At 37.7% G+C, this 22,890-nt stretch overlaps 1 protein-coding gene across 8 annotated transcripts in view; it reads left to right on the top strand.

The window, feature by feature from the left end:
* NR2C1 (nuclear receptor subfamily 2 group C member 1) overlaps positions 1-22,890 on the top strand; it is a 47,074-nt gene that overhangs the window by 7,219 nt on the left and 16,965 nt on the right. Inside the window, exons 2-7 of one of the 8 annotated variants that reach the window (XM_059472467.1) lie at positions 3,420-3,476; positions 6,363-6,438; positions 10,908-11,015; positions 15,386-15,616; positions 19,023-19,104; positions 21,034-21,213. In XM_059472467.1, the coding sequence (XP_059328450.1) occupies positions 6,385-6,438; positions 10,908-11,015; positions 15,386-15,616; positions 19,023-19,104; positions 21,034-21,213 (655 nt within the window). In that variant the 5' untranslated portion in view covers positions 3,420-3,476; positions 6,363-6,384. Of the gene's footprint in view, positions 1-3,419; positions 3,477-3,866; positions 3,968-4,520; positions 4,620-6,362; positions 6,439-10,907; positions 11,016-15,385; positions 15,617-19,022; positions 19,105-21,033; positions 21,214-22,890 lie in introns of those variants that run through there. The other 7 variants (XM_059472470.1, XM_059472468.1, XM_059472469.1 and 4 more) reach the window with 7 other exon arrangements.

The raw sequence follows: 22,890 nt of genomic DNA, 5'->3' as shown, positions 1-22,890 counted from the left end.
GCCACTAAACTACTAAAGTTTTACAAACGTTGTTTTTGTGGCAGTAAAACTGGTCAGGGGTATGCAGTACTTTTTCCAAAGTAAACTGAAGATCTTTGGAATGGACAGAATTTTCTCATGTTATGTTTTCATGCTGTTGTGGTTTGTTCTTACTCATTTAAAGGACATTACATTAGAATCAAGGCACTTGATAGTGGGCCAGCTATACCAACAGTGTAATATAATAAAATGAGAGATGTTGTCTTTTATGTCAAATTGAGCATCAAAGCTTAAAGAAATACTCTTCCTGGTACTACTTTTAAAGTCCTTAGTCTACACAGGTATGATATCTAAAAATGCTATTAATAGGAACCTCCTACTAAGACAATTAAAGTTGTGTAACTTTTGTCCCTGGAGAAGGTTAAGTTAAATGGTCTTCTGGGTATAACTTAACTGTACTAGTGGAGAGGTTAGTGCTTCTGACTACCAACCCTCAAAATTGCTGTCTGCTCTCATGGGAATGAATGTTTCCTGACCTGGTTCAGTTGAAGTAAGCCTGAAATACTTTAAAAAGTAAGTATTTCATAAATTATTTTGACTAAAACATTGATAATTGTTCCTTCCTCAGCACATAAAAGCTGAGGAGGAAGTAGAGATGAGGGGTTTAATTGGTGCAAGCTAATTACAGTTTTCCACTGCTGTGGTGGCCTACAGGGTGCTTACATAACAGTGGAACACCACTGGACTTGATGATGCCAGATTCACCACCACCCTGTTTGTACTAACTGGTGACAGTGATGCATTTAAAAATAATTCTGAGTCTTGTCAAGAAGGCTCACTAACTCATTCACTAGGGAAATAAACTAACAGTATGTAACTTACACACAAAAATGTTTTGGTAGCATTTTGAGTCTGAAGATTGAACAGAAAAGCAATAAATGCATTTTAAAGCATTTAAGAGGAAGTCTAATGCCTGCCTTCTGTCAAAGTGCCTGCTTTTAGATGGTGCTTCTGGTGGATGGGGGGATTGAGCTTTTGTAAGGAAAAGAGATGGATGTATAATTCTGCTTATTATTTTTTTCAAATGTTTTTGAAACAGCTTCATTTTTTATTTAATTACGTGACAAGTAATGGTGTCAAGCAGTCAAGGAATAAATTTGAGAACAAGTGCAGTGATCATCCTTGTAGAGCAGGTCTAATCAGTCTAAGTACAATGCTGATATTTGTGTTACTCTCTACCTAGAGCAACAGAAGCAAAATGTTTCTGTGCTGTGTATCTTCTGAGAAGAGGATTCTTCCCTGTTCCCAGAAATAAGAAAATAAACAAAGGGATCATCTTGGACTAGGGGAATACAAGGCTGCCAAACTAGGATGTATTGTACATTTGCAGAGGCAGTGGTTTAATCATATTGACATTTGACATAGTTGTCAGCAACACATCTTTTTAAAGGAAAATTTTAGAAAGGTTATGTTTGTTCTGTAGTTTTACAGTGTGTCAGATTATAGTGGTAGAAAGTCAAAGAAGGAAGTAAGAGCTTAAGCTGTGACAGTGTCAGTAGCTAAATGGCTGTGGGACAAAGAACTTCTTACCACTTCATTTTTCAGAAATTTTGTGGTAAAAGTAAAGGCAAGGATCTTGGTCTGATGTGAAAAAGGGAAACCAGTAGACCAATTGAGTACTACTTGTTATAGGCAGCTGTAGGCTTGCTGGTTGAAATAATTTTTGCAGGAGTATTCAAAGTGAAATATAAATAAGGCAAAAATTATTTGGGCAGTGTTTGTAAACAACATAATGCTTGTGTGTTGGCAGGAGCCTTGGCTCTCCTTTCTCTCTTCTAGTCATAATACAACTAATATTACAGTTCTTTTAACTGTTGGACATTATAAAGCGGATCCAAAAACTATGTGCAGCTTTTTTATGTTGTGGTCTCTGGTCTTGTAGAATTCCAGGTTTCCTCCTTTCAGTGTTCTAGATAACTTTAGAAAGGAAGTAAAAATGTGATTATCAGTCTTAAATATCTGAATAAAATTTGGTTTATCATGGTTTGTCTCATTCATTTTGAAAGGAGAAGAGACTATTCTAAGGAAAAACCTGGCAATTAATTGACTCCATCTACTTCTTTCCTATACTAGCAATAAACATTTCTCATATATGGGCTGGTGTGTCCTTTGAATGTGTATGGCATGGTTTTGACAAGCATGGGAAAAAGCATTTCTGAAAGCAAGAAGATTCACATTAGATGAGAACACCTTGAAGATCACTTCTGGTTATTGAAGATCAAAACTCAGACTGATGATACTTAGAATAATTAAGGTTGAAAAGAAATTGAATTCAGCTGTTAACCCAGCATCCCTGTGATTGTCACTGGGCCTGGTCCTGTACACTTCCAGGGACAGCAATTCCAACTGGGCAGTCTGTGCCAATGCCTGACTACTCTTTCAGTGAAGAAATTTTTCCTGGTATCTAATCTAAACCTCCCCTGGTACAACTTCACTCCTTTCAGGTGCTTGTAGAGAGCAGTAAGTTTCTGCTGTGCCTCCTTTTCTCCAGGCTGAACAGCCAAGTCATGCTCCAGCTCCATTGTCCTCTGGACTGCCTCCAGCACCTCAGAGGCTTTCCTGCAGTGAGGGGCCCAGAACTGGACATGACATGTGAAGTGTGGCCTCACCAGTGCTGAGTACAGAGGGACACTGTCCTGGTCACGCTGGCCACAGCCCTGCTGATCCAGGCCAGGATGCCCTTGGCCTTCCTGGCCACCTGGGCACGTGCTGGCTCATGTTCAGCTGCTATTGATCAGCATCCCCAGGCCTCAGCCCCTTGATCCAGCCTGTCCAGATCCCTCTGCAGAGCCTTCCTACCTTCCAGCAGGTCAGCACTCCTGCCCAGCTGTGTCATCTGCCAACTTAGTGAGGGTGCCCTTGATCCCCTCATGTGGATCATTGGGAAAGGTGCTGGAGAGGGCTGATCCCAGTTCTGAGCCCTGGGGAGCACCTCTGGTGATTGACCACCAGCTGGATGTAGCTCCATTTACCACCACTCTGGGCCCAGCCAGGCAGCCAGATTTCTACCCAGGGAACCCTGGTCAAGCCATGAGCTGCCAGTTTGTCCAGGAGAATGCTGGGGCAGATGGTGTCAGGTCTCAGCCTTGCTAAGCTCTGGGTAAGCAACATCCATGGCCTTTCCTTCATCCCTCAAGTAATTTTCTTTGCTGGGAAATGGAGGTTATGAGGTGTTTATGGAACATTTCTCAATTTCAGGTAGCTTTGAATTAAGAATGTATTGATTATTTCATGTGAAACAATTCAGCCTCTGAGAATATTGGCTGGAGTAACTCAGGAAAATAAGCTTTTAAAAATATGAAAAATGTGCTAAATTTTAAAATTTACATAATAGAAGAAAAACAGCTGAAGCAATTTTTTTTCTGCTTAATTCCTTGCAGGGATGTCTAAAGAGTGATTAAGCATACCTGATGGGAAGTCTAACACAGATACCCTAGGTAAGCAAAATAAGAACTACAAAACCTTTTACGGCTGAGTTTGCTGTAAAAATCTGTAGATTTTAGCTGAGAACTTGTAGATAGTTCCCCTTGACCTGTCCTGCTCCCCTGTCCCCAGCACAAGATGAACAGCTTAACACAGCTGCTCCTGAGAGGGAGGACCTGGCTTCTCGCTCAGGTGCCTGTGGGCTTGTGTGACTCCAGAGTGACCTGTGGCAGCCAGCTGACTGGGCCAAAAGCAATGGGAGAGTTTTGTGGTGCAGTTCAACTGATTTATCTGCTTCCCACCAGTAACAATGGAATGAAGATTTGCCTCCTCCTTGAGTCTTCCTTCTTTTCTTCCCTCTCTTGACTTATAACAACATATTCTCCCTTCTGGCTGCAATAGAATGAATCTGACTGCAAAAGAAATCAACTTCATTGTGCTTACCTAGATGATGGTTGGTGCATTTCTGGAAAAGTGGGGTCAAGACGACTGCAGCTTGGTCAGGGTGAGCATGACCTCCTTCCTGGGAGTGAGCTGTAAATTCTGTTCAAAGGGCTTTTGAAATTATTCCTTGACTTGGCAAGTAAGAAAGAAGTTTCTGCCAGTTCAGTTACTTGAACTGATTTCTCAGGCATTATGTGTATGCTAGCACATGAAGAGATGAAATTATATGCCAAAAATGGAAAATGGGATAGGAATGCCTAGTTAAGCTCTCCGTATCTGCAACAGGATCTGCAACATGAAATGTTGTCTAAGAGTTTATACTTGAAATATTGAAGCTGATCTTTTTTCACTGTTATACATGCTCTTCAGAGCAAAGTTACATGGTTTATTGGAGGTGATTTCAATTTAGATATTTAGTACAGAGTACTGGTGTTACAAATACTGATTTTGTCAGTGCCCTTTGCTTTAGGGATCGCTGAGTTAAATAAAGCAACAAGACACAAAAGAATCTACTTCGTAGTGTTTATGCAAATTGAAAGTGCAAGTGTGCAAATATAAAACACCGTGTAATATGTAAATTATTGTCAATAATAGTGAGTACATTCCTTTTCCAGTGTGTGCATGCCTCAAACTCATGATTTGTGTAGCTGTGACAGCTGGTTCTGCATCCCTAAGCTGAACCACCTTGTGCTTGTTCCAGACAGCATGAAGAGGTAGGATAGGTTCCACCTTTTCTCCACCTTCCTCTTCATCATAGGAGTTCAGTCTTGTTTGTGAACCTGATGTCCTGTGTTCATGCAAGTGCAGTTCAAATGAGTCTGTTTTAGATAAGTTTCAAAAATTCTCTGCCAGGTTTATGCCTCTCTTGAGAGCCAATTTCCCAGTGGTGCATTGTAGTTGCATACAAATGTATTCCTTCACTGCTCCAAGGTGAAACATGCCAGTTTAAATAACTTTGAGTCTTCAAGCTAAGCTGTTTTACTTAGCTCACGTCTTGACATGAGGGCAGTTGCATCTGATTTAGGAGAACTAACCAGCTGGTGCAAATTAATACCTCAAAGTGATTTCTTTGTTACTGTGTAATGAAGTAGCACTCATTTCTGGCACTCTGTATGTTAACAGTACAATATTTGATTGCTAGTATTTTATTTAAAAGAAGAAAACATTGATAAGCCACGTTGTCTGCCTTGAAAATTCCAAGTGCTCTTTGAATACTGATTGTGCTGCAGCTCACTGGATGCAGAAGTGGGCTAATAGAGTGCTCCTGCAAGGATGCTAATACCTAGATCTTCCTAGGAGATAATGATTTTCAGCATAAGCTTCAGTATCATATCTCTATATGCATGCCTGTTATCTTTTGTCCTAATTTAACTAATAATGCAGCATGCTAGTGAGTGATTAAGAATAGTCTAATGCACAAATATTTCTGTATTTCCTCTTTCACACATTATTTGGGCTTTAGTATACCACTGGGCACGCCTCCAAGGCCTGCAATTCTTGCTCTAGTCAAAAAATATTTCTCTTTCCAGTTTTAAGAGCAGAGTTAGCTTGAGTCAAACTTGAATTAAAAGTGAGTTATTTTTTTATTTGCATGGCTCATTGGGAAGGTTTCAAGTTTCATTGAGGAGTTGGTAATTCCTAGGAGTTCCAGAAAAGTTAAAGAATAAAAGCCAGTATTAGTGTAAGAGTAGTCTTTGTTCATACAAGAGGTAGGTATTGTAGTGTTTTTAATTTGCTTTTGTCAGTAAAATTGTTTATATGGTGCTTTATAATCTGTGAATGTTCCTTTTAAGTACTGCCTGGTGAATATTTGTATATCAATAATATAACACATAATGTATGCCTTGACAAATAAACAAGGCATGCATCTGAATCCTTTTTACTGCATTAATGTAGCAGTGTCTGTTAAACCCCACAAAATTCTTCTTAGGAAGATTTGGGCTCATGCTGTGGCTGCAGTATTGATAATGAAACATCATCTTTTTTTTTAAACACTTGTCTTCTGTGTCCCAAGTACTGCTGCCTGTTAGTTACAAAATTGATCTTCAAGCACTCCAGTTGATACTAAAAAATCTGTATGGGTCCAGAAGTTAGATTTGCCCCTCTTGATTCACATTAACAAAAACCGCCTGTGTTCCAGTTTTTTAAGATGTTAAACCTGGACCTGCTGATGTCATGGTCAGTAATAGACTTCTGTTCTCACAGTGATTTTATTGTTGCTTGTTGGAAAAGCAGAAGAGGAAAAATAGGAAGTCTCTGTGTGAGTTATTTAAATAAAACAATACAAGGTTTTCAAATAGCAAATTATTTGTTTTTATAGTATAAGCAAACTTTAATTCTGCAGGGATGTCATCTTCATACAACCGTGAACGCACTTATGTGAACTATATTTTCCCCAGAATATTTTTACTTTTGAAACTACAGATGTTAAGCATCTTCTTTCCTTTCTTTGACAGGAAATTCTGGTGATTAAAGATCATGGCAACCGTAGAGGAACTGGCCCATCAAATTTTTGAACAGCAGATGGGAGAGGTACATACATTTTGAGTCCTATTTAAGAGAAATTGAATAATAAAATGCACAGACTGACATGTAAAAGCCCAAATTATGAAAGAAAATTTTTGATACAGGCAAGGCTTCTGGACACTTCCCTCAGAAGGAGGAAGAACCTACTATGTCCATTTTAAAGTTACACTGCAAAGCCTTTTTTGCCAAAGTGCACCCCACAAAAATTAAGAACAATCTAGCAGGGTTTCCACTAAGGCACTAGCTTTTCAGCTTGCTGTCTGAGCCTGTAGTAGTTTTCAGAGAGCCATCTGGTTGTGTAATTGCTTTACTCCCTTTTAGTTTAAAAAGTCAGGACACAACTATGCAATTACTGCATTTGTCATTTTTGGCTTCACTAGTAAAGTTTTACCATGTTCTTCACTTTCAGATATATGTGCTTGCTATGTGTCAAAAGAAAGATTGAGCTCCTGTTTCTGCAGATTTCTAGTTCTGGTTCTGTGTGACCTGTGTGCAGAATCTGTGCACTGCAGCCAGAGAACTGCCAGGGATGCACAGATAGTTTGGGAGTGTGGATATGGGTATACATAGTTATCTAGAAAATTTCAGTATAGCATAGAGTATTTAAAATTAACACCACTGTAAAATTAGACAGAGGCAGTAATTTATTTATCTTCAATAATTAATGTTATTTTTTAGCTTGAAATATCCACTCTTGGATTCTTGTCTAGACATAGACTTACTTCTCAAGTAATTTTATTTCCTCTCAGCATTAATTTCAGATTGAAAGGTTGGAGTGGGGGATGGGATGGTTAATTCTACCCTGAATAAATTTTCACAGCTTTTATTTTTGTAGCACGAGTTGTTCTGAGTGCTGCTGAGGCAATCTCAAAGGACATAAGTGGTTTATGGGATGTTTGCTTGTTATTACTTGTCCTCTTCGTTAGGTGAGAACATGTGTTTAATGCAGTTTTGTTTTGGGACTGTAATTCTTTGTTGAGGTCTAAATGGGGCTGTATTTCCTGTTGAAATTGGTTTGGTTTTGACAGTGCAAGGCTAGTCAAAGCTAGCTGAAGTGTACTTTCCCCTCAGGATGGTGTGATGAAGGTGTTTGCCTCTGGGGTTTGTTTCTCAATTTCATAATGTGATTCCAGGACACACTGAGGTGACTTAGTATCTCAGTACCATGGGAGAGACCGGGTCCTTTTTCTGTTTCTGTCCTTATTAATTTCCCCACCAAGAGCAAGCTAATAACCCAGCCAAAACAAGTGGAAGCTTTTCTGCTGGGTTAGCATAGAGTAGGGTCTGAGAAGGCTCCAGTGACTACCAGAGCCAGCACACTGATAGCCAAAGGAAGGCAGGGGAGAAAACAGGCAGAGTGAAGGTGCAGTGCTGCAGAGAGCTGTAGCTGTTCTTGTTCATGGTGAAATCACAGCTGTACAGTTTTCATGGCTGTTGTTTTGTCAGCAGTGGAGATTAGGATTTGTGCTTTAGCAAGGTTTTACTGACTAAGATGGTCACACCGTATTTGGCAGCAGTGCACTTTAACCATTCCCCAGTCCTCACTTAGCCACTTATTCTCACCCTGTGCTAGTCTTGCTCATGTAAGCTCTGTGTGTCATCATGCTGTGGGCAAAACTAGGAAAAAAAATGAATGACAGCATAGGGGAGGAAGGTCATCTCCCTCCCTGTTGGTGATCAGTGTCCTTATTTCGTACGAGGTGCGGCCCAACCAGGCGCGTGGTTGGAAGGACTGAAAAGCATCCCTGAGGGCAGTGCAAACTGGGACTCCTTAAGCCAAAATTGCTGTCACAGGTCCATGCCATGCATGAATGTGCTCTCTGAAAGGTGGAATCAGCAAGGAAAGCAGTCTCACAGGGGCCTCCATGCAATAACTTACATTCCTGCCTACATACAGGCTGTAATTGCTTGGTGGCATTCCTAATCACTGAAAAATCATAGTTTAAGGTCTAGAGAGCTTCAGCAGTATTTTTGCTAACATTTATAATACTCTTGTTGAAGTAGTTTTAATTGAATTTACAAGAAAAATTTACATGAGTAGAACCTGAAAGGAAGAAGACCTGAAAGGAAAACGTTTTCCTCTATTGAGGATAATGGAAATGCTTCTGTCTCATTGAAATAATGATCAGAAGTGTTTTGTACGTAGATTTTGATTTTTAAAATAATGCTAATTGTTGTTCATGAAACATTTTAAATCACAAAATTACCACAACAGTTTTACAATGGTGTTCACAAGCATACTTTTCTTAATTTAGGGCTTTTTACATGAAAGCAAAACATTGAAGCAAAATATAACCCTGTGTGTATGGAGCATTGTGCAGTGATTGTTGTTGCTCAGATTCTGCCATCTGCTAGTCATCTTTTGCTCAGTGCAAGATAATTCCTATTTCTGTATCAAGAATACATTTCTTGAATCATGTAGCAAAGCTACCTGCCAAGAGCATTCTTTCTTTAAACTCTGGCTGGAATAACTAAGTCTGTGGTGGTTCATTTCCACAGTCCTGCCAGTTTGCTGTAACAGAGGAAAGCTATATCATTGTTGAAACAGTCTGTCGCACATAAAAAGAACAATTTTAAACAAATTTTGCAGTTACTCTTATCAATATTAACTGAAATAAAAAATCTTGTGTTCTGCATAGAAGTTAAACTGTCAAGCTGACATTTTGTGGGGTTAAAAGGTACATGTGGATCATGGCATTTTAAGGGAGCAAATGTGAAGCAGTTCTATAATATGTAGCTTATTTTGTAAAGCAAAGGTAAATGCACATAAAACTTTAATAATTTCTGAATCACCACATGCACCTGTCGATTTGAGTGGCTGATGCAGAACTTCAGTGCTTGAAAGTACCTCTCTTGAACTGAAAATGCTGCTGGTTGATGAACAGTTCTTTGTCCTTTACTTAAGCAAAGAAGCAGATATTATTTAAAAGTACTTGTACTCAGAAAAATTGGGTATTTTTAGAAAGCAGTGTCCAGAAATGACTCAGCAGTAGTTTGACAAGCATTTCTTTTGGTGGTGCTGGCAGTTTAAGTAATCTCCCCAGCAGATTAGCCTCACTCATTTGCTCTGATGCATCTGCTTCTGAGCATTGTGGAGACTGGATTGAAGAAGATCTGTGCTAAGAATAGCCTTTGTTTGCTGGGCTGCTTTTCAGTCTGCACCGGTGTGCGGTGCCAGATCATGGAATGACTGACCAACCAGTTTTACCTGCCACACTGAGGGTAGAGGAGCAAGTAAATTATGAGATTGCTACCAAAAGTAGCATCTTTTGGGGCAAAATTTCAAAATCAACATAGGCTAATGGGAGCTTGTATTTCTGCTAAAGGGGAAGTCTTACCCTCCTCCCCATCCCTCTCTCATACTGGCCTTGAGCTGTGTGTTCTGGCCTGCCTTTGTCTGCTGATACTAGCATTTAGATGATGGTATGGTTGCAAAATCAGGAAGCTGATCCAGGAGGAACAAAAAGCCTCACAAACTGTTATGAAATAGTACCTTGACTGCAATATACATATATATTCTCTGTATTAATTGGGAGGGGCAGAGGGGCGATGAGGTGCAGAGATGTATTGGTATAATGGTGTAAATACTGGGAAATATTGGGAATAGAGATTTGTAGTATGTTGCAGGCAGTTTTGTGAATAGCAAAAAGGTTTTGAAGTTACCTGGGAATTTAAGACAAAAATTTCAGGTTGAAAGTGTCTGTAAACTCTGAAGAGAAATTCTCTTTATAGTGCAAAAAATCTGGCCTTTCTGATCGAGCCTCTACAAATAGCAGCTGTCCTTAATTTTTATTGACAGATATTGTAATGAATAACACAATACCTTCTCCCCTATGCCATTGGCTGTAGGCTGTGAAGAATTTTTAAAATACTGATAATTGTTAAAATATTTCAATAAATTGTGTTTGAGAGCATTCACGCAGATATTTTATACAAGATACACTGTTTGCAAACTTTATACAATTTATTAGTTTTTCCTACCTTTGTTAATAGTTCTCCAGTATAAAATTCTTTAACAGAAAAATAGAATTGAAACTGCCAATTGCTGTGTTTCCATTTAAAAAAACCCTTCTGTCACTTCAAGTGAGCCATTAAAGTACATTTGTTGCAAACATAGCACAGCTATGGTGGTAGGTATTGTGTCTCATGAACATCAACAGTAGTAAATATTCAGGTCGGTTGCCATACACGGACATGTCAACAATTAGTTGCTTCACTTAAAGTATTTGTAAATTTCACATTGGAGGGTACTTTGAAATGGGTCTAAATCAGAATTTTCTAATTAGAAAAATTAAAGTGTTGAACTAGATTACAAGCATTCACATTTTTTATAGAATAAGAGTGTCAGACCTTCCATGGCCTTGTTCAGAGAAATTGGAAGCTGATGAAACCTGAAGGTTTACTCCATTAAGGTAGTGGCTCCATTAAAATAGTATATCTGTTGTCAGTCCATGACATTTGTTTCTCCTTTCTAGGTTACACATTCCCAGGAAGGTGGTACACAGACACTAATGGATGGGGCAGCACAGCGAATACAGATTGTCCCTGCAGATTCAGGCCTCTCTTTATCACAGCGTATACAGGTATGCTTCATCTGATGCATTTTAAAAGCAGACATGAGCTATTTGCTTCTGCCAGTTTGCACATGCAGTTCTTTTTTGTTTTCATCTTGTTACTTGCTTTAATGTAAATATTCAGCCCCAGATGGCAGAGACCCTTTCTGTATAAATAGGAATAAAACAGCATTCCAGTCTTTCCTCTCTTTTTCCCTTGTAAGAATTTTAACATCACAAAAATCCTAAATCACTGAACAGAAAAATACTTTTTGCAGGTGAAGCTATTCCTTGAAAGTTGAATATTTTGTCTAATTGGTAGTTCAACTAAGTTGGAGGATTTCTACATTTTGGAGCAGAAGTGGGGAGGGAAATACTGCATTGTATCTTTGAAGTAATGAAAAAATGCAGAGAAACTTAATGTCTGAGAAGAATACTGATTTTTGGTTGTCCCAACCCATGTTGTATCTCTTGGTATTATAATCCATAACCTGGTCAAGTAAAAACCTCCAGCTGAAGTGAGGGTAGCGAAGTTTTTGGCAATGTAGGTACTTAAATCAACAGAGAAATGTGTTTATGGAGACTAGGAACATTTGGGGAATGAAATTTTATGTTTTATGTATTAGAAGTCAGTGCAAATCAGTTATATTTTTAATTTTCATTGAATAGAAAAATATCAACTGCAGAATAAATGTAAAAAATATTCTCAGATATATGTTGTTCATACAAAAGCACACATTTAAGTGAGCCAGCTGCTAGTATAATCTTGGCTGCTTTTTCTTTTAGCAGCTTCACTCTAAACATTGTCCTCTGTTTTTCTCATGTTTTGGTGCATTATGTGCAAGCTTTCAACCTTCCAGGGCTCTTCACAACCACCCCCCATACAATATGGGGTTTTTTTAGATTTTTTACCTCCCCACCTGTGCTCTAGTTGTGGTTTGTCTTACCAATCATGTAGGTCTTCATTCTTTTAGCTGCCTCTGCTCTGTTTCTCACTTCCTGTACAGCTGTACTTTTTATTAATTAATTTGTGCTCATCAATTAAACAACATTCTGTCTTCAAAAAGGATGGTAAGCACTTTGGCTGTTGTCTCTTGATTTGTGTGGAACAACACTCAGTCAAAACACTCATCCTTCCTGCAAGAGACATCTACAAACATCACTAGTATCAAACTTAGTAATAAAAACTTTGCTCAGAGAAGAATTTATGTGAAGAGCAAAGTAGTTTGTAGGAATAAATGTATCTCTGTGAAATGTCCAACATAAATGCTACGTTTAATAATTTTGAGTTTATATTTCCAATCATTATTTTTTCCTTTATTATTATTAAATGCACCTAATTATCTGAAACAATGAAATAGAAAATCCTCAGTAGAAGATTCTTTAAAACGTGTTTCATTAGTCACTCTTAGGGAATGCTAGCATTTCTTCTGGGAGAAAAGTTGAATGTTACATTTGCTCAACAGGCATTCTGCACTAAATTGCTCCTGTTATAAACAAGTGTATTAGTTGTCTGTGTTTAGACATTTTCTTTTTTGTAAAATAGGAACACACAGATACCGAGGTGTTTATTGAATGATGTTCAAATGGAAATCAAAACTTGTTAACCAACAAGGCTTAAAAGCAATAAAGGAAAACAATATCTTCCATTATCATCAGGGTGCTTATTTGAAATACATGAGGGTAGTGTATTTTTTATGCAGTCAATCCTGAATTGATATATTCCTGTTTTATAATATTATTGTTTTAGCAATATTGAGTTTCAGGTTATTAAGAAAGATAATGTGTTGTCACTGATTCGTGGTGGATTCGTGGTCAGAAGATAAATGTTTTTCCTCTTCCCTTTGACAATGTTTTTCTCTTACCTTGACATTTAGGTGTTGCAAGTTGTTGTGCTGTGCTGAACTGCTCCACTTTTCAGTGTCCCTATTGCAGTGTAGGTGGGGGTTTGCAGGTGTATGGCCATAAGAGTCAGCTGCAATCAAGAACGTGCTTAAGCGTTTAAACTGCTATCTCTTATGGCTCTGTCAGTTGTCAGATGCTTGTCAGGTGCAGAAATCACTTGTGCAGGTTGAATAGCTTTGTAAGGATATTGATGTAGCACTATACCTGCTTTATCATGTAGTGAAAACTGCCTGGGCACCCTCCTAGGATTGCAGGAGCCCATTTGAAGACTGGCACTCTATTTGTTAAATAGAAGATGAAGTGAATTGGGTGACGTATCAGTGGTTCTTCCGCCTACTCTCCTGCCATATTTATCTACAAGTACATATATTTTTTTAATTACACAGCTGGGCTACAGTAGGAAAAAAGATTACTTAGTATATATGTTCCAAAAATAGTTTCAGCTGTATTTCAAGTTTGTGTTTGGGACATGCTGGTTTTTGGGTATACTTTTTATAAACCAAACTAGATGGAATATGTACTTTTTTGGGGTACTCTCAGTTATGCTTTTAAGATTTGATATGGAGACAGATTTTAGTTAAGAGTGTCTTTCAAAGAGCAGGTCTGGAGATTGAAAAAACAGCGCAGTGTTCTGTTTGGCTTTTGTACATCTATGCACCCTGTTGAGCATAATATACATTGGATTTCTCCTAATCCAAATAAAATGCTTGGAAAGATGTTAGATGCTTGGAAAGAAGGGGAATGGAATATCAGCTACTTTGGAAATAGCCAAAAATTACAAGAGAAATAAAGATCGTGAATGAAGGAAAATGGAACAAAGAAAATTAAATTAAGGAATGAAGGGAAGTGCCTTCTCAAGTATATAGAACCAATCGAAAGGAACTTAAAGAAGAAATAATGGTCTACTGTAGCTGTATGTGGTCCCAGACATAAGGATATATGAAAAAACTGCACAGAAAATTTATCATGTCGATAATTATTGTCATGTTTTAGCATTGTCTTCTCAGCCTACACCCCTAATCCCATGGTAACTTCTGTTCTTTAGCATTTAGAATGTTATCATTTACCTGCACTTTTCTCTTAGATATGCTTTTAATCATATTGTGTAGAGAAAAAGATTTGAGTTTTGATCTGTTAAAATGTTAAGAGCACAAGGCCACCTGAAGGAAACACATTTGTTTTGTGTAATGAAACTCATGATTTATGAATATTTGAAAGTGGCAATATTGTGTTATAACTGCTGAAATTGGATACTCATCACTGCTTATCTTTTTAAAATGCAAACTATACACAGGCATTGGGCATTTAGAGAAAGTAATAAACCTGTCATGAAGGTGCAATAGCAAAGTTGATAAAGAAGTCATGTGAAATTATGCCTCATTCAGTTTCTTTGTGCCATAGTTCTCCACCTAGGAAATACAATTAATATTGGCACCCCAATTATGGGGAATAAGATATGGTAAATATTGGACAACTAAATAAATGTCATCTGTAATAAAAATAAAATTCATATCTGTAATATGAATGGTAGGCATGTGTAGATAAACATAAATGTTTGTCCACAGTTTAAAAAACAAGTTAATAGGAGCTATTTTATTGATCTGTAATTCAAAATAGTTTGCAGGAAACAGTCTTTGTAGGATAATTCTCCTTAGTCTCCGGAATAAACCAGGCAGTTTTCCATATAGACATTTTTAAGGAGATATGCAGTGACTATAAGTGAGATTTATAATGGAATATATATAGAATCCTGATTATTTTCTCTGAGGATTATAATCTTCTGACCAAGTTGGCAGAAGGTAGAGGATTATTTAATAAAATTCTGCTGTATTTGTACTTGAAAACAGGGATAAAATGGGGAAAACCACCCCGTAGATCTGTTCTTTTTCCTTAAAAAAAGAAAAGAAAAAAAGGCAGGGAGGGAGATTCTGTTTCACTAATTTATTTAGAAATGTATGTGTAAAAAAAGGTCCCCACAAAATGAAGCCTAAAATGTATATACAGGTGCAACAATATAATTACTTTTCCTGCTGTTTACTGCTTACTTGTTTCACTTGGACATCTACGTTTGTGGTTTTAAGAAGTTCCGTGTTAAGTAACCAAACCTTGGAGGTGCTGCAGACACTTCATGTAGAGAGCAGTGAATTCAAGATTTAATATTTCTTATAACCTGATGGGTCTTAGGGCTCAACTACAGACATGCCTTGAGTTCTGGATGTTAGAATTGTCAGGAGTTTCAGTAGTGTTGTAAAAACATGTGTCAGTTGTAAAAATTGAGTACAGACTCAGGTTTTACTTCAAACACCTTGATTGAAATGTGTTTCAAATACAGTGAAAATCCAGGTTTTTGCCTGAGTTTAATTCACTCTTGTGTGATGGAGGGGAAGATGATCCTGCTTCTCAAATGTGAAAGGCAAAATCCCATTTTCTTCAAGTGCCCGGATTGGGTCCAAAAGGTTAAATCACCATAACAATTGAGATAAATGTATTATTAGATTGTCACAGATCAGCAGACGGGCCAGAAGATTCAGATTGTTACATCACTTGATCAGAGCTCAGCAGGCAAGCAGTTCATCTTAACAAATCATGATGGCTCTACCCCAAGCAAGGTGATCCTTGCCAGACAAGATTCCACTCCAGGAAAAGTTATCCTAGCAACTCCAGATGCTGCAGGTGTCAACCAACTGTTTTTTGCATCCCCTGATATATCTGCACAACACATCCAGGTAGATAATCCACTTTATTTCATATTTTTCATTCAAATGGGATAAGAAAAGATGTTTTATTTCCAAATAAGTCTGTCTGGGTTCTCCTTTTTTTTTTTTTTTTTTAAAGTATAATTTTCCTTGCACTACGACTCACTGTGGTTACTTAAAAATTATGAAAAAGCTTTTTTTAGTAAATTTCTTGCTTTTAAAATTTATATGTTGGCTCATGACATTAGGAGAAATACAGTTATTTTTATTGTCATTTCCAGATTCTGCCATGCCAACAGTCCTTTATTTCTGCTCGTTAACTCTCCATCTGTTTTCATGTATTGTTGAAAAACATTCACTTTTCTCCATTGTCCTTCTCTCTTAACATTTCCCTTTGCTGGTTTTCCTTTTTGCACGCTGTTGCAACTGCTGTTCAGCTGTGTGAGTTGTAGTCCACAGCAGTGCTCAGACTAGTGGGGCAATACATGACTCCATGGGGGTGAGGAAATAACAATAATGCTTTTGTGTTTACTAATGTGATACTGTAGCTAGGCAGGGTTGTGGCTCCCTTAGCTGGTCCCCAGTGTACCTTACTCCATGCACATTGTATGTGCCATTTCCTTGGTTGCCACCCTTCAGCTTCCAGGCTTTCTGTCCCAGCCTGGCAGGGATGGCATGGCACTGATGTGAAGAGTGTCAGAAACTTGCAAGGAGAGCTGGGAGATGTGACCTGCTTCAGCATGAAATAGGAGGATACTTCATGCAGCTGCAGTACAGTTACTGCATGTGTTCCACCCAGACACATTTATGCTGCTGTTACAGTACATCAGTGGTGGGCCAGACTGCATTCAGATAGCTGCAGTCCATTTAGTGCCAGACTGCATTCAGATAGCTGCAGTCCATTTAGTCCCATATCAAACACTTAAACATTGTGACCATAAACAGCTGCTTAAAGAAAAATGTTAAAAGATGACCAAGTAAATAGTGATCTTTTTGAGCATATCCTTTTACTTCCATTAGCTGATGATACAGAGGAGCCACCTGATTTGGAGACTGCAGTTAGACCATCATATTTGATAGCTGCTATTAAAGTTAAACAACCTTTTTTTGTTATTTATATAGATATCATGTAAGCTTTATTCTGTATAATATCCTATGGTGTGCCAAGAATATGTTAGATTATTTGACATTCTGAGAGAATTGTTTAATTAGGTGTCTCTTGCACTAGAAGATACTATTAAGCATTTGTGTGGGGGTTTATAGATCACTACAAAATCCTCTTTCAAGCAATCTCTTTTCAGCTGCAGACTCTTTAACTGTCCAGTTTGTGCTCTTCTGTGAACGAGTCCACTGATTCACTACCTACACATTGTGTAAGCTTAAAAGAATCTCTGTATTACATAATATTACTATTTTTGGAATTCACAGTTCTTTGTAAATGGACACCCTAGGTCCTTGCTCCAAAGAATTTGATTACTGTGAATATGGGACCAGTAGCAAAAGCCAATCCTGTTGAGAGGCATTGAAGCATGCTTCGTGTTATCATACACTTTGTATTTTAGGTATGCCTCAACAAAAATATAAACTAGTGGGATATGAGTAGTCCACATAAAAATTATTTTCAAAGACAACTTAAGAGATGAGAAGTATGCCACACTGGTTTATAAGGCAAAATTCAGGAAAAGAGGAAATCTGTAAAAAAAATTGAAAGCTGTCATTCTGATTGTATCATTTGGGGAAAATAGATCAGTTTGAGAAGCAACAGGGTATTCTGTCACCCCAGTTAAATTGTTCTGTTGTCCTCGGATATGTATGGGTAGAGATTTCCTCTGTTCATTTAAAATCCCATGAAATACAGAGTACCATTCATTTGCCATTCACCTGCATCCCTTTGGGATCTTTTGTATTTTCTCCCTCAAATGATCTTTCCATCTCCAATTTCACCTGTTTTCTTCTTCTTCTGTAGCCTTCACTTGAAATGCCCATTTGTTTGTTCTGCCAAAAACCTCTCTGTTATTGCACCTTATCTTTACATTGACTCATCTGGCAAGACCCTTTCTCCCATCATCTATTTTAACTTCAGTGGCTCTTTTTCATATTAATAGTAAATTTTTATTCTTCATGTTCAAGGTCAGTTAATAAGTTCTCTGAGTCTGGGGCTTTTATCTCCTCATGGGCCGATTCTGTAGTCCTTCCTTATGTGGAACTTCCCATTTCAGTGCAGCTTTAATTTATGGAAGGACTTAGAATTTATATTTTCTATAATATCATGAAAATACATAATGTTAATACTGGACATTTGGACAGATCAATAGGTTAATATTCTCTTAACTCATCATCTTATTTTTCTTAAGAAGTTGGTGCTTTTTTGAAGAAAACATACTAGATGAATCTCAGAGACTGTATTGGTAACAAGGCTAACTAGAAAGAAGTATGCTTGTTAAACTTTCCTACATACATCGTCTGTACTATGTTCCAAACTCTAAAAACCACAATTCCCAAATTTTCTCTCTGGAGGAGAGAGTACTTTCTGTTTTGGTTACTTCCCTTTTTATCAGAGGTGCTGTTCTGAACGTGCAAATCAAGAATATGGAGTCTGGCTTCCCTTTAAGGCACAGTAGAAGTTAAAAAGTCTTAAAGCTTCTAAACTATATTCTCTTTTGAATGAGAAGAACATTTTTTTCTTTTCTATGTCAAGATGATGTTTGGTTGTTACTTGTGATTTGTATGTTCCTTTTTTAAATGGATTTTTTTCTGTGCTTTATTTATGTTGTGGTGGGATAGTTTTCAAAGATTAAGTGAAATGTTCTGGTGCCTGCCCTGTAGTACTGGGATTCTAAAATTATGGGCTTAACAAAGTTTTACAGGTGCCAGAGATAAATGACTGAGACAAGACAAGAATATTTTAATAATGTCAAACTGTTACTGAAAGCCAAGCTATATACCAGTTGGAAATTAAAGGTTGTGTCCAGAGTACATTTCCTTTTGGTCCATATTTTTTGTATTATAAAAAAAAGAAGGTAATAAACCTCTGTGTAGGTCTAGTAGCCTTTGCAAGGAATTTTTTTTTGTTCTGTCTGTTCAGTGCTTCCATCTCTTTTGTACTATCAATGAACCACTAGTATATAAATATAAAATTGAACAAATGGTAAGAGTATGCAGATGCTGAAAGTTTTTCAAAATGTCAGTCCATTTTGCAAAAGTAGAATTTAGAGAAATGAGATCTTGAATTCTTCTCAAAAGCATTACAAGTAAAACTCTTGTTCCCTCTTGAAAGGGAGCACAGTGGCATGGCAGTATTAGATGTAATCAAGAAAATATGATACTTTGTAGATTTAGTCCCCTATCTTAGACAAAAATCACGAGCATGAGATATATTTTATTATTTCTAAATGGTAAAAAAAAAAAAATTAAATTATTTCACACTTTTTTTCAGATTTTAACGGACAACTCCCCCAATGAACAGGGCCTAAATAAAGTGTTTGATCTGTGTGTTGTGTGTGGAGACAAAGCATCAGGTATTTGGTTTTTTCTCTCTTTTTTTTAGGGTGGTGCAATTTTATAAAGGCAGTTTGAAATTCTTCTGAAGCTGCGTAACAGTTTGCCTGCATATACATGTATAAATTTCTATACATGCAGTGGAGAATTTCACTAAGTGGTACTCTAGTATCCATGGATAGAGTTTATTGTTGTTTTACATAGAATGATAGAATATCCTGAGTTGGAAGGGACCCTCAAGGGTCACTGAGGTCCAACTCTTGGCCCTGCACAGGACATCCTAAGAGTCACACCCTGTGCTTGAGAGCCTTGTCAAAACTCTTCTTGAGCTCTGTCAGGCTGGTGCTGTGACCACTTCCCTCGGGAGCTGTTCCAGTGCCCAGCCACCCTCTGGGTGAAGAACCTTTTTCATAAAATATAACCTAAAATCTCCCTGACCAGCTTTGTGGCATTCCCTTGGGTCCTGGCTCTGGAGGGAGTAGGTCAGTGCCTGCTTGTCCATTTCCTCTTGTGAGGAACCTGCAGACCACTGTGAGGTCTCCCTTCAGCAGGGAGCAAACTTGCTAGAAAGTAAAATGTATTAAATATTTTTTTCAAAAAATTGGCAAAGTTTTACATAAAAAATACGGTTGCTAGAGCTCTAAATACTTGTCAGACCTCACCCATCTCAAGGAAATTTCTGCCAAACTTAAGGCAAAGATCTGTTTGGTATGTTCTAATTGTTAAAGCTTCTCTGACTCCCCAGAGGAGGGCTGGAGTCTCCCTTGAGGGGCTGGAGATCCAAGGAGGTTTTCCTCCTGTGCTGGCCTTGGAATAGTGGGCAGTGGTAGTGACTCTGGGGACAGTGCCATGTTCCTCTGAGCAGCTGCAGGTTTTGGGGAGCCTCCCATGTGACAAGCACTGTCATGAAAACTGCTTTGCAGATACTTCCAAGCTGGAATCCAAGAAGCTACATCAAAGGAGTAGGTGAAAAAAAGCAGCCCTGCTACTTTGCAGAATGAATATTCATAATCCAGCTGCTACTAAAATGTTTCAGACAATATTCTTTTAATACATATGATGCTTTTGAAATTTCACATTTTAGTAGTGGTAAAAAGGTTGTTATAGAGGAATCTAGAAAACCTGTCAGAATTTCTAGAAACTTCAGGAAAGAACCTTAAAATGTTTTCTCCTAAATTAGGTTATATTTGTGATTTATTTTGTAATGTGCCATATGTATTTCAAGGATTCATAAATTAAAATTGTTGTAACTGCCAAGCATGCCTTCATCAATCCTTTTCATTAATGTTTCTATTTTATGCAAAATCAAAATAATTCACTTCTAAAAATAAAATCTTTTTTTTGTAGTATATTATAGAAATTTTTATATTATATATAAAACTTGCAGAACTGGTCTTCAGAAAAAAACATTGTACTTCTTTTAGATTATTCTTTCATTGATGCTTTACTGCAAGAACTGTGGACATACCATTACCCTGTTAGGAAAATGAAAGGTGAAAATAAAGCTTTGAAGTGATTGCCTCATGCTGTCAATGCCATGTTTGCACTTTCCATTGTTGGATTAGATTTAAGGCATACAATTTCAACTGCTGAAATTGTAATGAGAAATCACAGGAAAATCACTAGAGGAATCTATAAATTAATTTTTTTTTGCTATGTTCTTACCTATTTTCTTAGTCTTTTTTAACACTGCTGTCAGCAGATAAGGAAATAATTTGATAAGCAACTTTCTTGTTTGTAAAATCTTGTTTAAGAGCTCTGAACTAGAAAAACAGCTCTTGCTTTTTATGTTTTATAGCCTCAGTATATTTTAAGATCTGCAATGGGAAAAACAAGTGTTCCTTTTCTGGGTAAAATAGCTAATACTTTGTCTTTAATAAATGTCAAGTCCATGAAATGAATATGATACTGTAAAATTGATGTCACATTTTCTGTTGCTTTGGAACTAGGGCGTCATTATGGAGCAGTGACCTGTGAGGGATGCAAAGGATTCTTTAAAAGGAGCATACGGAAGAATTTGGTTTATTCGTGCCGAGGAACGAAGGACTGTGTCATTAACAAGCACCACCGGAATCGCTGCCAGTACTGTAGGCTGCAGAGATGCATCGCCTTTGGCATGAAACAGGATTGTAAGTCTGAATAAGAGCTAACTGCTGCACCTGCCAGCTGCTTCGTGCTACAAAAGATATGCTTTGTATAGATACAAATTGTTATTTTGGTTACAGATTTTTAAATCGTTGTATCTTTTTCCTTTTAAGGAAGTTTGGTATATCAGAATGTTAAATGCTTTCAGGTGTTTGCTTTAAAAGCTTCGTAAGCTCCATCCCACATGATGAAAGTGAATGAATTGTTACTCCTATGTGGCAAATATCAAACATGTCTGCATTTTTTTTGTGCAGTTCAAGTTAAGTTACTGAACTTTTTGAACTCTACTTTTCTTTGTTTTTCCACAACTGAGATTGCTGTTCACTTTTGGCAAAGCTCTGCAGAGACAATTATTCACAAGGCAGAGATCCGTAGTGACCTAAAGTTCAGTTGTTACCGATTCGTGCAGATTCCAAGTTCCTTTCTAGCTTTCCATACATTAGATGTAGTGGTAGTGCAATATCACAGCAGTATCAGAATACTAAATACACAGAAAATCACACAAAACACAAATTCTTCAGACCTAATACTGTGACACTGTTGTAGTACATACAGTATTGGTCTTGTTCTCTGCTCTCTGTCATCCTGCACTTACTTTACTGACCCTCTTGAACTTCTGTGGACATTTCCTCCTTACAGCCCTGCCTCTGTCAGCAGAAATCAGTAACACAGAGGAAATTAATTCAGAAAGGGAGGAAAAGCTGGGGCAGTGAAAGTGGATCTTTGCCCTCTAGTTCAGCTGGCAGTAAGTAAGAAAAGGCCCCTCCACAGAAGACTTTTTAAGCAGAACAAAATCACTTGGCTTAGGGATCAGAAGGCAGGAAAATAATCTCTGGGTCATGGGGGAATAGTGAGTGGGGGAGAGGACTGTTTGGTGATAGGAAGTCTCATTCCTCAGTGGGGTGGAGAAAGGAAAGGAAAGAAAACTTAACATGGTCTTGGACTGTAGCTCCCTAAGTGAGGGTTATTTGTCCCTTGAAGAATCCTTGGCCTTTTCTTAGCAAAGTGAGAGCTACTGAGCACAGCATTTACAAAGGAAGATTAAATACTGCCTCCATCTCCCACCCTTTAAAACACTATTTGTGGGTTGCAGGCTGACTTCAACAGCATTGTCAATACTTAAAATTACAACATAGGGGTTTAAGATGCTTATCAGTGTGAAAATTTGAATAGCATCACAGTCTACTGCTATCTAGAAAAATTTTTATCTGAAGTTACACATTTTTCACATTTCCACATTTTCCCTATAGAGGGTAATACTGTAAGTTTCATTTTAATGTTCAAAGCAAGATGATACATTTGTAGGCTAAAGCCCCAGTTCATTCCACCTTGTTTCACTGAGTCATTCAAATTTAAAAATCCACTTATTCTCTGAAGTCAGTGACTGTGGGCCAGGTCTTGCCCAGATTTATCTTAAATGGTCTGAACTCAACTTTGTGAATGTACCTTTCCCTCTGTATTGTCTGAGGTCCTAACCTGAGAATCGTCATTAAGTGGATGAAGTTATATGGGTTCAACACAGACCCACAATCCATGGAAAAACATACCATGAGTCCTTTACAAAGGAACTGAGAGTGTGAGATAGTGAAACTGAGAAAATAAGAAGCTTTAAGCTGCCGCTTTGATTCAAGTTAAAAATGAGGGGATGTCTCCCTTAATTT

Source organism: Ammospiza nelsoni, chromosome 5, assembly GCF_027579445.1.
Source record: "Ammospiza nelsoni isolate bAmmNel1 chromosome 5, bAmmNel1.pri, whole genome shotgun sequence".
In the NCBI taxonomy this organism is placed as follows: Eukaryota; Metazoa; Chordata; class Aves; order Passeriformes; family Passerellidae; genus Ammospiza; species Ammospiza nelsoni.
This window is presented reverse-complemented; position numbering and strand designations above follow the sequence as displayed.